The 16,070-nt window shown below is 34.8% G+C and overlaps 1 protein-coding gene across 1 annotated transcript; it reads right to left on the bottom strand.

Annotated features, from left to right (window-relative positions):
• Positions 1-719: 719 nt before the first annotated feature.
• LOC104455470 (epoxide hydrolase 3) lies at positions 720-13,195 on the bottom strand. The gene is given in 6 exon segments (XM_039317762.1): positions 720-876; positions 1,468-1,535; positions 6,487-6,576; positions 12,546-12,844; positions 12,847-12,939; positions 12,942-13,195. Coding segments are annotated over 6 exon segments (912 nt in total). The 5' UTR covers positions 13,168-13,195; the 3' UTR covers positions 720-740.
• Between the last annotated feature and the right edge of the window lie 2,875 nt (positions 13,196-16,070).

A 16,070-nucleotide genomic window follows, 5' to 3' on the forward strand; every position in this document is an offset into this window, starting at 1 on the left:
AAATTATGTTACCAAGTTTAAAATTAAAAAAAAAAAAAAACACCAACTTTTACTCGAGTCTCAAATTTGTCCTTGACCTTTTGTTCAAAGTCACTAGTGATCATTTAATATGGCATTCTCACATCAGCAATAGATCCACTTACAACAAACTAATGGGGATTTAAAAGTTATTACTACCAGCATGTTCCTGGTCCAAGAAAAAAGGATTTTGTCTAGAAAATGCATATTAGTCTCTCTTTCTCTCTCTTCAGCCCCTCAATCCTGATCAGCGTGCATCCCCTTACCTCCAACACCTTAGATCTGGTCCGACTCCACCCGTGACAATCTTCTAGCCAACTCCGCCACTGAGCTACCTCCGCCACCGGAGCCCCTCTCTCCTGTGACCATCTCTTCACGGCAGACAGTGACAATAAACAATCATCTGCCGCCACTATTCATCTATCTCTCTCTATATTTCTTTTATATAGTAAAGCAAATTCATAACATAATTCCGACGTTGAACACTAAGGTTAGCGTATATTGCAGCAACAGAAGCAATCAAGGAAGCGATGTGAGAGGTTTTCTTAGCAAGATATCAACCAAATAGAATTGTTATTAATTGTGATAATCAAGTGCATGTGTCTAGCTTAAAACAAATTCATCAAGGTGCAAACCATACAAATTGACGATATTTGTAATCTTTTTAACAAATTATTCTGCTAATTGTCATGGTAGTCATCAGAGAAATTTTTGCGACCCAACTATTTTGTGTGTCCAGCTTTGTAAATAGAGGCCAGAATTTTCTTCAAACATTTATTGTAGACGAAAGGTCTCTCCAAAGCAACAATATGGCCTGCTTTCTCAATGCATACCAGTGTTGCATTATCTCCCAAATTTCTGTCCAAAAGAACATAACCGAACGAGTCAAATTTCTGCTGAAAATAATTGAATGGAAACCCAGTGGAGCAAACAACATCTTTTAAGTATGTCTATTTACAATAATAGATATCAGGTCGGAAAGAGAGAGAGAGAGACCTATTTAACAGGAAATTATCAGGGAACCAAGTACCAATAAGATAAATAAATCGTTACAAGCGTATCAATACTTCCCAAATAGCTTCATGCAATTTCGCATAGAACATATAATAGCTTTATTAGGTCTGCAAACCGTGCAAAAGAAAATTTACATTGTGATTGTCGTAAATTGATTTTATATATCAAAATTCATTTCTTAAAATTCTGATGCAAACATATGCAATCTAACGAGTTGTCTTAATTGCAAACTAGAATTGGACAAAACAAAATTTTCGGTTAAAGTTTATGCGAAGACATGGCTTCTATTCTTCACGATGGAAGATAATCAAGCAAAAGGAAGCAGCAAAGACATGCTGATATAACAATATGGTTTCGGCATTAAAACTTTAGTATTAATAAATACATAAATATAAATTGATTGACGAACTATTAAATGGAAATCTGTAAACATACTCTTTCAGTGATTTGGCTACTTCAGCAGGGAAGATCCTGTCATTCTCGCCCCAAACCAGATGCACCTTCTGCGAAAAGATCCCATCAATCATCAGCCAATTTCCACAACATTCTACAAATATGACTAGAAGGAAGGTAGTTCGAGAAAGTCTTGCGTGCGTACACCCGAATAATCTGAGTCCATTTCGTATCAACCATATGTAGCAATGGGGCTATTGCATTAATTAGTACATTGTTTGATTTAAGTAATATAGTATCTATTATACTATTTGTTGTATGAATCACATATAAAATAAGGGGTAAATTTTTTTTTTTCATTTATTATGACTCCAAATTAATTGTTTAATATGTCCAATTAAAAGAATATTATGTATTACATAGTTAAAAATGTGATTGAAATAAAAATTATAATATTTTGAGCATTGATTAATATAATCAGTAATGATTATTCATTATATTATGATAATAAACTATTTGATTATAGAAATTTAGATAACTGCACCTGATAGGAGGCAACTAATATGATGCTAGTTATTGTTATAAAATTTAATATAAACCAATGTTTGTTTCATAGATAACATAATTATTATAACATCCATTGTTTACTGGTTATATCTAGTATTTTATTTATTAACGACATAGCATATGATTATGTCAAAAAAATATAATTAATGTTATTACTATATATAAATAATTCAACAAATTTATTCATAATTTGGAATAATAATCTAACATAGATAGAGTGAGTGCAAGAGAAATACGTGGATATTTAATGTAGTTTTGGCTGTACTACGAATTATGCTATAACAAATATTGCCGCATACAAAAACTGTAATGGGCATTCAACATGTAATATAATAGACACTATTACAACCAAACAATGTTCTACGTATTGATTCCATGCGACGCCACAGGATCTAATGGCTGTCATAGCATTAAGTGGGTTCACATGCGCTTCACATGCACCGAGTGCATGTTACAATTCTGCGTGTAGTCATTTACTTAGGTTCTAACCCTTATTTTCTTTTGCTTTTTCCATTTTTGTCCCAAACTCTGTACAGGTTCTTACTAGAATATGTAAGTTTTTGCATCACATAAGTTTTGGCCACTAATCATTTCGCTTGAATCTAGTTATAGATCTATTCTTGAAGAACAAGCTTGTGATAATCTCTGCCATTATAGATATGCTCTTGAAGGATAAGCTTGTGATGATCTTTTCCAATCATGCTCAGTTGAAACACCTTGATTTTTGGTTTTTTGTTTATCTTGGAGATCTATAGGTTTGTTTTGTTATTGTGACTTTTGAGATTCCCTTTCATGCATCAATTTTGTAATGAATGAAAATTTCTTTTTGACCAAAAAAGAAAAATAAAAAGAAGAGATTATTAGGTTTGACCAAATAAAATAAAATACATTACCAAGTAAATGAAGACCGTTAGTACAATAAGTGATGTGAGAGAACTTGAATGAGCATTTATCAGCTAGATAATGTTCGAACATTAGTTAAGAAATGGCAAAAGAACTGTGCAAGTGCCAAAACTTGACACAAGAGAACACTTAAGTGTCAAAAGAACATTCAAATGTCAAAAGTTACAAAAGTTACACTTAAATGTCACTTAAAAAAAAAAAAATGGGATACCCGAGTGCCAAATCCAGCAATCTTGGCCATAAATCCTACGTGGCAATTTTTTAATAAGATAACTCACACTATATGACTTGTCGAAGAGATAAGTCAGCAATGAAGAGTCAAAACGACATCATTTTGGCTCTTTTTTTTGAATTTAAATATAAATTTAATTTAATTTAATTTTAAAATAAATCATTAAAAAAAAAAGAGAGGAAGAATATAAAGATTACAGAAGGCGAGGGATCAACCCTTGCCACCGCCTTCCACAGTCACTAGGAAGGGCCAACAAGGATGGGGGAAAGGTCAGTGCGCCCTGCCCAGGGGTCGGCAGCCCTGGTTGGCTTATGGTAAAGGCCTACCCCTTAGCCAGCGACGGCCCTTGGTTTGATTGCATAAGGGTCGATGACTCTTGGTGAATCTAGGGGAGGGCCATGACCCTATCCCCAAATCTAGGCGAGGGCTTGCATGCTATGAAGCATGGACAAGTTGCCAAAGCCTCCGTGTCGTGTCAACGTGTCGGACATGCGATCAACACATGTCGAATTTTCTGACACATGGTCAACTCTTCTCAACACATTCCAACACGCGTGTCTAAGAGAGAGAATCATTGAAGAAAAAAATGGCAAGGGAGCGGAGGCAACGGCACGGGAGCAACGGCGAGGCCACGATGGTGAGAAAGGGCTAGAGGAAGAGCAAAAATCAAGGCGAACTAGAGAGAAGACCACAACTGCAATAGAGGGTCGGCGGTAAGGTGGCGAGCGATAATGATGAGGCGACCAAGAGAGGAAAGAGACTGAGAGGAGGAGGGTCGTGTGAGGAGGAGGAGAAGGCTAGGGCTAGGGTTTTGAGGGGGCAAAACTCAAAAAATTAAAAATAAGATTTTAATGGGACATTGCCGTAATTTCTTCTTTCTGGAGAGAGGAGAATATGAGTGTTCAATTTTCAAAAAAGAAGTGACATAGACGGAAACGCCGGGGAGGGGGAGTGTGGTGGGGGTGGAGGAAGAGGAGTTAAATAAGTTTGTTGAGGGGCGGGAAAGAGGGGATGGGTGGGGGTTGGCGTGGACCTAGGGGCTTTTATTTTTTATCAGAAAAATAAATAAGAGAAACTATAAAGTGGGGGAAGAAACGATGGAAAGAGAGTGAAATAAATGTGGGGGTGAGAGTTGGGGTGGACCACGGGGGCTATTTTAATCAGAAAATAAATAGGAAAAAAAGCTTTAAAGTGATTTCGGAAAATAAAAGGGTTGAATGTTGAATAATAATAAATTTTGGTCATTGCAAAAGATTATAAATTTATTTAAACAAGTTAATTCTAATTTTTTTTAGTCATTAGTTTCATTAATAATTTTTGTTAGAGTTAGAAATATGTCCTCAAAAATAAATAAGCATTAACTATTAATATGTTTTTCGAATTTCCTATGAATAGATCTATTACTATTATAAGTGTAAGTTCATTGTTTGCTTTTTTTTATTATTTAATTATGAATTTGAATCAAATTAATTAAAAATAAAAATATTCATTTAATATATAACGTATCGAATGTGTCGGAATTCTCTATTTTTTAAGAATGATGTGTCGACATGTTATGTCGTGTCGTGCTACGTGTCGAGTGTCCGTGTCAATGCTACATAGCTTGCAAGCCGTCACTGCTGGTTAGCCAGGGTTGCTAGCCCTTAGCCAGGGCTCGGTGACCCAAGCTGACCCTTCCCCACCGCCCCGAACCCTTCCCAACGACGGTGGGGAGGCAGCAATGAGGGCTAAGCCCTCGCCTTCTGCAATGTTCACCTTCTTCCTTTAAAAAATAAATAATTTATTTGTATATTTAATTTAATTTGATTTATATTAAAATTCAAATCCGAGGCAAAAACAACTTCGTTTTGCACTTATCTCGCTGAAAAACGTCACGTTACTATTTTGGTCGGATTTTCTCTTTGTTGGCACTTAACTAATTCATTTTGCTCCGATTTTGACACTTAAATGCTCCCATGTGCTAAGTTTTGGTACTCCAAGGGTCCGAGTCTCACTAAGAAATATAGCAACTTTATATCAACGTAAATATACCTTGCATTTCCAATAGGGCATACTAAATTGAACATGAAAAATATCAATTTCAATGATACATATGTATTTAAAGGCATGCACATGTAATTACATATGAGATTCCAGCCTAGACTAAATATATAGAATTATCTTAGGATAATTATCAAAAAATTCGTAAATATATTACATTAATACCAATTTAGCCATAACATGATAGGCAAGGCTAGCCTCACCGGCCAAGGACAAGGCCACCTTCGCCTATGGCTAGCAAAGGCTCCATGGCCCTCACATGCAATCAGCAAGGGCTTCATGACCCTTGCCTAGTGGCCAACAAGCTCTAATGACCCTCCCCAACCATAGTAGAGAGAGAGAGAGAAGAAGAAGAAGAAGTAAAAGGAAAACAATTAATGAAATGTGAAAAATATTAAAAATTAAAAAATTATCCATATCAGCGCCGATCATACCACATAGCACGGCCAGCATCCAAGCTAGCAATTTTTGGTAAAAATTGATTAGATGAACTCAATTGGTAAAACGTGAAAATGTCTAAAATTAAATTGACATAAGTGCAATAAGTTTGGAACTTTTATGGTAACTTTCATGAATTATCTTAGTTGTCAGATGTAAAAGCCACACATCTCTGACAAGATGAAAGGGTTGAGATCAGGTCAATTGTGCATATCTTGCATAGACATGTTATAAACTTAATATGTATAATCTACCCTTGGATTTGGCGAGAACCACGGAAAGTAATTTTATAGGTTGCAAGGATAAGTGTTCTAAGGACTAGCTATTGGCAGAGAAATTGTAGCATACATCACAACTGTGAAAAGTTTTACACGAGCACCTTTATACACTATCAATCGAGAAGATTAGCTGGTTATGGTCCTCCAAAAAGGTTAATGAGATCGTTTGTGTATACTTTTCTTGACACAAGCGGTTGTGCTCTATTTTTCCCTTTTGTATACTTGAGCAGGTTACAAACACGTCTTGCATTGTCAGAACAAAACTTATACTAGAGTGACATGCAGATTTACACAATCCAAGTATTATGCCTAGGATCTTAATGTTAGAGAAAATCAACAAAGAAAGAAAGAAATAATGGATCTTATCTCATATTGCAGCCACCAAGAAAATTTTTCTCGATTAAGTGCCGGTTTGGTTCGGTACTTCACCCACAAAATGAGTATAAATCAGAATTTTTCAACTTATAATCAGTTTTTTTTATTGAAAAACTATATCTATCTATATATATATATATATATATATATATATATATATATTTGTAACAAAGGATTCTATGTAGGGTTAAAAAATAAACAACCACCGAAGGAGAAGATTCATTAAACCTGAGAGTACTGCGGGAAAGCGAAATCCTTGTCTGGAATGACCGAAGCCTCCAGCAATTCGGCTCTCTCTTTTCTGCAGTCAAATAAGACCTACCATCCAACGACAAGAAAGGGATAAATGAGGTAAACATCTTATCTTTACAAGGAGAGTCGATTATGATTTTTACACATGTTCATAAATACCACTAGAAAAATCTCTCTCTCTCTCTCTCTCTCTCTCTCTCTCTCTCTCTCTCTCTCTCTTCTGCTTGTAAACGCCCTAGCGCACCATCAATGCACAAATATCTTGATGATGATCATTCACCACGGAGGAGATGACATCTAAATGCCTCCCGAAAACAAAGGAGAAAAGATCTACTTCGTTTTGTTCTGCCCCAACCACACCATCAATGCTGGCCGTGGCACTTTCCGACCACCACGACTACTAGAGACATCCAGCGACGTTACAATCAGCGTCACCCCCATTCCAGCAATAAGCTTGATGCAGCATCTCTTTCTCTCTCTCCCTCTCGACGATCAATGTGTCAAGGATGAGGAATAAAATTTAACAGATAAAAGCATATGATCAAAACCTACACAATTGTTTGTTAGAATTTTAGCTCCATTTATTTCGTGGAAAATTGATAATTTGAAAAATATTTTTCTAAAAAAATTACTTGCATCACTTATAAAAATGAACAAACGAACGAGAAATATTATCATTATCCATGAAAATATTTAGATATAAGTATTTATGATTTTTCTAAAAGAGCTACACAAAACAGTTGAAGATCCTGCATTTAATTGTTTTTTTTTTTTTGGGGGGGAGCGGGGGCTGAGATTTTTTTCTTTCTGTTATATGTTTTACATATCTTATGCGGGTAAACGCAAATCACTTATTTTGGGAGGAAAAATTATTCTTGAAAGAAAATATCAAATACATATCTCAATTTTCACTTAGTAATTACCTGCGTACCCCTATTTTTGCAAGTATCATTGACAAACCTCTAAGCAAAATCTCATATTAAGAAGATCAAATTGCCCCTACTCATTTTAACATCATGCTTAAACTTTGAGGGGTTTGGCTTTTAATTGGTTTTAATTATTTTGGATGGGTGTGAGAATACAGGATTTTATGAAGAGTATTTTTGTAAAAAAAAATGGTATGTCGTAGATAAAGACACAATAATAATTGATGTGGAGACGCAGATACGTTTACAAAGGTAAAAACTCATGTAGCATTTACTATTTTCAAATAAGATGTAAATAATCATAGGTTCTACTAATCGTCATCGCTAAAACACTGGCTTCCTTTATGCGAATGTTATCAACAACAGCACGTGATGCACGCGTCCATGTGCATCCGCACACACATGCACGCACTCACGCATAGAGGATTAGGGTTTTTTTTATTGGGTGATATTAGATGCACGGATTGTGTAACCAAATTTCCACATATTCTACGATCATCACTGTAGACGTAATTAGTTATTTAGTTGCTAAAACACACACACAAAGAATTTGGATTTTGCTTATTGGGAAATATTAGGTACACAAATTGTATAAGAGATTCTTAACATATCAGTTTGTGCATTTTCATACTTAATAATATTGATATATCATTTATACCAAACAATGAACATTATAGAATATGAACATATTTGACTATATTACTATAATTCACAAAACAATGAATAACATCTAGTAGAATATTTAGATTTAATATCATATCTTATTCAGTTTTATTTTGACTAGTCAACAACGACTCATTTTGGCCTCGCCCATGGGGCCCATCATGTTGGCAAGATGCTACCATGTCCATGTGCAAAAGATCTCTCTATATCCCAAAATGATCACAACAAACGATGTGGCGTCTCTAACCTCTGAGGTCATGAACCAAGCCCTCTGCTTCTGTCGTGCATACATAAGTTATATTTGAAAAGTCTCATGTTGAAGAGTAAATATGGTGTGAAATAATTAATATATCTTAACTGGTTCAAAACTCGTTAATTTAAATATTTAAGTGAAGATAGATTCAACTAAATATATTGACAAGCTTGGACTTAGTCTCTTCCTTGACAATCTCTCTAGATAAAAGTATCGAATTTTTGCTGTGCATTTCTAACAACTTCAGCTAAATGGAACGTAGACAATAGAAGGTAGCAGCATCCGTGCTGGCTAGTAGGATGACAATGAATGATGTGGTAGCTCGATAGACACAGGCGAGTGACAGAGACCACAAGTTATTGAATCATAGATCTTGTATTGATAGTACGTTTGCGATGGACGTAAATTAGAGAGTTGGTAACTACTTGCCATCTTCATTGTTAGTCTATCCCATGAAATTTTTTAGCATTCTGTATAAGCATGTCCAACTCTTATGTGCAAGTGGGATTACGAATAACACATGAAATTTGACAAATGAGGGCTCGCATGTCAAAGATAAATTAGGGCAACACCTTATTCTAATACTTTGTTAAAATTGTCCACTCAAAAGCCTAAACTAATAAGTGAAAATAGATCACACACACACACACACATATATATATAGAATATGTAAACCTCGTAGATACATAATATGGGATACTTTAACATTCTACTAAAAATAAAATTAGTAGAAAAACTTGTATCACATAATGGATCGATACAATGTGCACATATGAAAAGCACTTACTCCAATATGACATCAACATGTTAAGACTCGTGAAAATTCTTCCTTCTACCGATGTTATGAATAATAAATGTCTTCATCAATTTGAAGCAAAGTCAAGTCCTCATTTAACCACTGGGGGTTCGCCCCAGTGGCCACCCTATCAACTTGAAAGGAGGAGGTTGGGAGTTCAAATCTCCACCTTCTCATGAGAGATTGGGGTGGAAACGATTTCATTTCAGGAGTGGGTTTTGACTCCCACGCCCTGAAATGAGGTAAGGGTAAAAGTGTGAGAGTGTGTGTTAGAATAGGATTAAAGTAGGACCGACAAAAAAAAAAAAAAAAAGTCTTCACTTTGTAATAGAGAGATTCTCCAAGTCCTATATATAGTAAAATGTATCTGGATCATTAGATTTGATAAGATTCTCGTGGGGCCAACACTTATTAAATCTAAAGATTCTCAAAATTTAACTCACCGAATATATTATTTAAGATGAATGAATGAAACAAGTGATGGACTGATAAGTAATGTACCTTCCCATAGTCAAGACTAAGGACCACATATTTAAACCTTCCCATAGTTAAGAATAAGGACCGCATATTTAAAATAAGTAGAATCAATTTCATTCGTAAAAGAAAATTGTCAGTCAAAAATTTATTTGAGAGGCATGTGTACCATAATATTCCAAAATGGTAATGGTACCTATTGAAAAATTCAAATAAATTCACCTTAAGAAAAATATCGTAGTCCAACCCAAGTCCTACATGTACGTGTGTTTTTGTGAATAGCATTTTTCAAATTATGATAAAAAAAATTTCCTTTGAGAATTTATCAATTGCAAAGTTTCTAAACTAATACTAGAGAAATTTCCAAATAAAGGCTTAAAGAGCTCTTATTTTCTCAATGTAAAGTCCTGAAATGGATATTATTTCAAATAGAGGCATGAAGTAGCCATAAAAGTTTCAACTAAGGACTTGACTCGCCGGCCAACTAAGGGCATTTTTGTCCAATATAATTTTTTATTTTAAGTATTATTTAAATTATATTTTTTAAGAATAAAAAGTGCCAATGGTGGTGGGGAATGGCCAATCAAGGGTTGCCAAAGGTTGCCAAGCCCTAGCTAGTGGCCAATGACCTTTGCCAATTGTAGGCAAGGGCTTGCAAGCCCTCACCCAGATTTGGGCAGGGGTCACAACCCTCACCCAAATTTGGCGAGGGTTACCGACCCTAGCCTAGAACTAGTCAAGGGCCGCCACTCGCTACCGACCCTTGCTAGTGGCGGCCCTCGTCAACCCTTGGCCGACCATCCCCTACCATTGCCAGCCCTTCCCGGCAATGGTGGGACGGCAGGGACGAGGGCTAACCCAATTTCCTTCCCTTCCATTTTTTTTAAATTTATTTCTTATCTAATACAAAAAATAAAAAATAAAAAAGGGAAAAATAAAAAATGTAAAGGATAAAAATGCCCTTATCCACCGGTGACTTAGGCCATTTTTTGAAATAAGATTCATTTCAATTCTTTTGAAAAAATGAGGACACTTCAGACTCTTATTTAAAAAATGAAAGCACTTTAGGCCTTTATTCAGAATTTTCCTTAATACTATTATCAATCCTCTAATTTGTGTACTTCTTATATAAAGTTTTGAAATTTTTAATACTGATGAATACTCTAATTCCAATGGTTCATGCAATCAAATCCTTTTGTCATGAACACACTTAGTTGTAATGCGGTGGCCATAGGAATTTAAAAAATTAATATTATAGAGAAAACAAACAATTATTTGAATAATCACGAGTATTTCTTCATAACTTTGATAAGCTCTTGAGCAAAAAGAAATAGTAACAAATATTATTATAACAATAATTGATCGACTAAATTCGAATATGTGGAAAGAAGGAACATTTGTGATGGAGGTGACTACAGGACAGGATAGGTGCCAACGATTAAGGCTAGGGTAGACGTAGAGGGTGACGACACATGGTTACTCTCTCTCCTCCAATTTTCTCACTTCTTATCGATTTTCTTCTTTATTACTCTAAATTTTACATTGGTCAAAACATATAAAGCCGAAATTTCAGAATTTTAATTTTCTAGTTATGTTCGTAAATTAAAATTGATTAATTCATCAACAAATTCAAAATGATTAAGGGTATGATGATGAAAAGAATCGATTAGAGTCATCTAATTTAGAGGAATTTGCCGCACAAATTACAGGTTCCGCAATCATTTACTTAAAATAGCATCTTATTGGAAAAGTTAAGAAACGTAATCATTTACTCACTATAATAAAAGCATAACCAAGCAATTAGTCATTAGCACCAAAATTAGAAATATTATATACTTACGCTAAAATTGCATTAAACTATCCAAAAAAAAATATTACACAAATTAAAAACAATGAAACATTTCACCAATCTTATACCTAGGGTCAACTATAGTTGAAAATGCTTTTGGTGGGAGAGACTAAAAAGAGATAACATTAAAATTACGCTATAAAATCGAAATCAAAAAGTCAATTTGATTAAATGATCAATAATAGATATCTAGGTGGTTCAAATTTAAACATAAATCGACTAAACTATATCGCATTGCCATGATAAATGATGAGCACAACATGTTATGTTAAAATCCACTTTATTATGATATTTTGTCCAATATATTAAGTGAAGCCGCACACATTTTGTCAATTTAATATCATCACTCGTAATGCAATCTTGACATGCTAGCAACGTAAGGCTACAAGTGCAAAGGTTGCTTCGAAAGGCACATTAAAATCAAGACTGCCATGGATATCTGACAAGAAAAGCAAAAATTTGTGTAATCAATTGATATTGTCAACTACCATCCATCAACTCTAGTGCTTGGTCCTACATAATTTAAGAGAATGCATTTTCGGAGTTAGAAATGAAAACACATAACTATTGAAATTCTCAACCACCTTGGCTCGTCCTATATAGCTTGTGAAAGTCTAAAAGGGAAAAACAGAGACAAAGGCTATCGAAATTTCCAAGAAAGCCACGCCTGCAACTTTCCTCGTTTTGTTAAGAGCATTTTTTCGAAAATAACATATATTTATATGTCATCGGATTGTAAAGAACAAAAATTACGTTAAATTGTTCTAAAACAATCAAAATAGGATACTCATGCTAGATATGGATAAAAGATATAATTTGAAAAGTAAAAACGATAAATTCCGATGAGATACATTATAAATCGACAACTCATCAGTGAATTGATAATTTTATTTTGATTTGGTAGTTTCGATTACACATAATTGACAAATGCATTTCATTCACATCATTAACATTATGAAAATTTAAAAGCAGCTATTGGAGAATCGACCGATTATTTAGATAACGGACTAAGAACCTCTAGATAGAGCAAAGGTTTTCGTGCATGATCTTAGAAAAGTTCGCTTTGGGACGTACCTCTAAAGCGTGCTTGAAAACACATTTGGGGAGTCTAGGGAAGTGGAAGCTGCCAATTTCAAGCAACTTCTTGAGTGCACTCGCCGAATCGGGCAACAGAACTTCCGACCATGTCGGAAACCCCAACCTCTCTAAGCACTCTCGGCTCGGCGACTCTGTCACCACCGGGCCGGAGGACGTCGCCACCACCGACTCGACCAGCTCAGGCTGCAACTCGGCCAACCTGAACGCCACCATCGCGCCGTAGCTGAACCCGACCACTGTGCACCGCTGCACTCCCAGCTTTGCCAGCCCCTTGCCGGGCACTCCGCCTGGAATCCCACAGTCCGGCGGCCATCGCCGGTGGAGGAACCACCGAAGAAGAGGAGGTCCGGCACGTAGACTGCATAGTCCCCGCAAGGGCGAGGACTTGGAACTGCCACGTCAGGATGCCATCGCCAACGAAGCCGTGGAGGAAGACGACGGCAGGTTTTTTACCGTTGTTTGCATTCTCCTTGGATCGGCTCGGAGCCCAGATGTTCATGACAGTCCCCGGTTCGACCTCGATCTTTTGAGGTCTCACGCCGGCGAGCTTCATGGTCGCTCGCAACAAGGGCTTGTAAATCTTGACAGTGTTCACCATTCTCTCACTCTCTCTCTCAGCCTGATTATGCACGGTGTCGTCCATCTTCGCCATGTACGCCCAGTGGTCATATATTTGTTAGGAATGTGAAACAAGCAGTTTAGCCTAAAGAGCTTTAGAGGAAATGCAAAGATTGTTTGGTTTCTGTTTTGAAAAGCAATTTTGAGAGAAATATTGTTTGGTAGAAAACACATTTGCAAAACCCATTTGGTAATTAATCTAAATATTTTAATTTTTATTTGTTTAAAATTAAAAAAATAATAATGTTTGCGACTTGTTTTAATTTATATTTGACAATAATGTTAAAGATGTTGTGTAAACAATTTTATCAAAATTAAAATTCCTTTTTTTTTGCTAAAAAACATCAAATGGAAAAAATTTATGTGCTTTCTTTCTCAATTACAAGAAAAATATTTTCATTACAATAAAAGCATGATAACATATGTTTTGAGGAAAAAAACTTATTTTCTTTAAAAATTACAAATATCATTAATTACTTCCTAAATTCATAGCTATTTAATCACGTAAACGTGCCATATCAAATACTACATCATCATTTGAAGCACTACCCTCCCCATTTACATCATCAGAATCCGTTGTATATAAATTGGGATCCAAATCCACTCTAGCAAAATGTGCATCATTCAGGGCATTTCTTCGTATATAATTGTACAAAGTCATCGTTGCTATCACAATTTTCATTTGCTTTGTATATGGATAACTTAGCATACTCTTATTTACCAAAAAAAAAAAAAAAAAAAAAAAAAGATAACTTGGCATACTCTTTAAAATCCTTCACTTCTTCTTCAATACGCCAAAAGCTCGCTCAATTTCTGATCATAGTGAGAAGTGACCACGGTTGAACACTTCTTTATAACCCATCGATTGAGGATCTCGTTAAAACTCAAGTAAATAATATCTAACTTTTTTATATTGCCCCAAATAACTTGTGGGATTTGGATACCCAGCATCAACCAAATAATATTTTACTTACACGAAAAAGTTGTAAAATTTAATCAACATATAACACACACACACACACACACACATATTCATGCGTAAAAACCATTAATTAATGAACCTTTTGAAGGATGAGGAAATTATAAATCATGTCTTCTAATGGCTTCATAAAAGATACGAGTATTATGAATTGTTCCCTCCCAATCGGCCCACACATAAGTAAATTCCATGTTAAAATTACACACAGCCATCACATTTTGCATCGATGTTCCTTTTCGACCAATAAAACGAAATTGCTCACTCATAGGTACCACCATTGGAATATGAATATCATCTAACTCCAATGCAATCCTAAAACTAGAATAAGAATATTATTTGATTTATATTTAATTCATATTTTATCTTGTATAATCGTAACTTACCTTAAAATGTGGAAAAGATCTTGTATTATTATTGGTCTTCTTTGAAACTTCCTTGAATTGTTGATCAGATGGTTGGATCAAATCTGCTCTATTTCACATACTTTATCCAAAACTAAGCTAAATAGCATGCATATGGTTTCCTCAGAATGCTAAAAGTGCTATTGTGCTAATCTATTACTTATATTATGTCCTAAAATATGAAGAAACAATCTTAGCATTAATGTAACATCAATATTTCTAGATCCTTGCAAACCATATCGTGTCACTAAATCATTCATTAAATTCTTAAACACAATTCTATCAATTCTAAACATTTGATAAAACCTTTCAAAATTATCATCAATGTCCATCAACTCTCTTAACCATGCATTTCCTGTATATGATGAGGTCACGCATGGTATTTTTTTACTATATATTGCCTGATAAACATTGTAGGTATGTGCAGCTGCACAAAGTTGCCAATATTCTTCTCCCTTTTTTTCATGGTTTTCCCTTTCAAGAGAATCATCCATAACTGATTAAAGTAACAAATAAAATTAGAATAAGAGATATAACAAATTATTTAGATCATTCATCAACAAAAAAACACTTATCATATGTGTGTGCACGCGCACATGCGTGCGTATGTAAATATGTATGTATGCAAACTCCACTCAATAAAAATAAAAATAAAAACACAAATAATAAACAAGTCTGATAATGTAACAAATATGTATCACAATACAATAATGTTACACATGAAAAATATAAATAGCAAATATCCTAGTGAGCCCTACGTTGTATGAACTTATGCTTGAGTCATGTGACTTTTTCTTGATCACCATCCAAGTTCATAAAGATTTGCCTATTATCTTTCTTTTCCGAAAAATAATCTAATGCAAAAAAATATAACTTTTGGTATTGCTTAATCTCGGGTATAGCTTTCAATGTCTCTATAAGTTCCTTGTAAGAATTAAATTCTTTGGCATAGCTTCTACTTTCAATAACTGAACAAATTCTCTCCATTTGCATTACTAGCTTATCAGTCATACTCAATTTCTTTTGTTTCTTTCCTTGAGATTGCCTCACCGAACTATGTGACGTTCTTTTATTACTTTGATGTTGTTCACTAGTCTTTCCACCCATATCGCCCTCTATATTATCATCAGTAAATCCTATCGAACCATTGATGTCAAATTGTGTGGCTACAACATCCTCATCAATATATGAGCTTTATGCAGGATTTCATGTGATGCTTCCAGTAGCAACAATATCTCCAAACATTTTATCAAACAAAACTTGAAGATTCGGATGTATGTCTTTCGTTCTAAAAGCTCTAACCTTAGGATTTTCCTGTTATAATAAACATTTTCATGAGTTTTATAGGAAAAAAAAAAGATAAACTTAAAAAAATTAATAAAAGAAGGGAAAAAACCTAAATTTTCGTCTTCCACCATTCATCACTTGCATCAATTGTATTCTTTTTTGGATCCCATTATAATCCATTTTCCTTTAGGATCAATGTCCTCCATCTTTTTCAAT

Source organism: Eucalyptus grandis, chromosome 7 (assembly GCF_016545825.1).
Source record: "Eucalyptus grandis isolate ANBG69807.140 chromosome 7, ASM1654582v1, whole genome shotgun sequence".
NCBI lineage: Eukaryota > Viridiplantae > Streptophyta > Magnoliopsida > Myrtales > Myrtaceae > Eucalyptus > Eucalyptus grandis.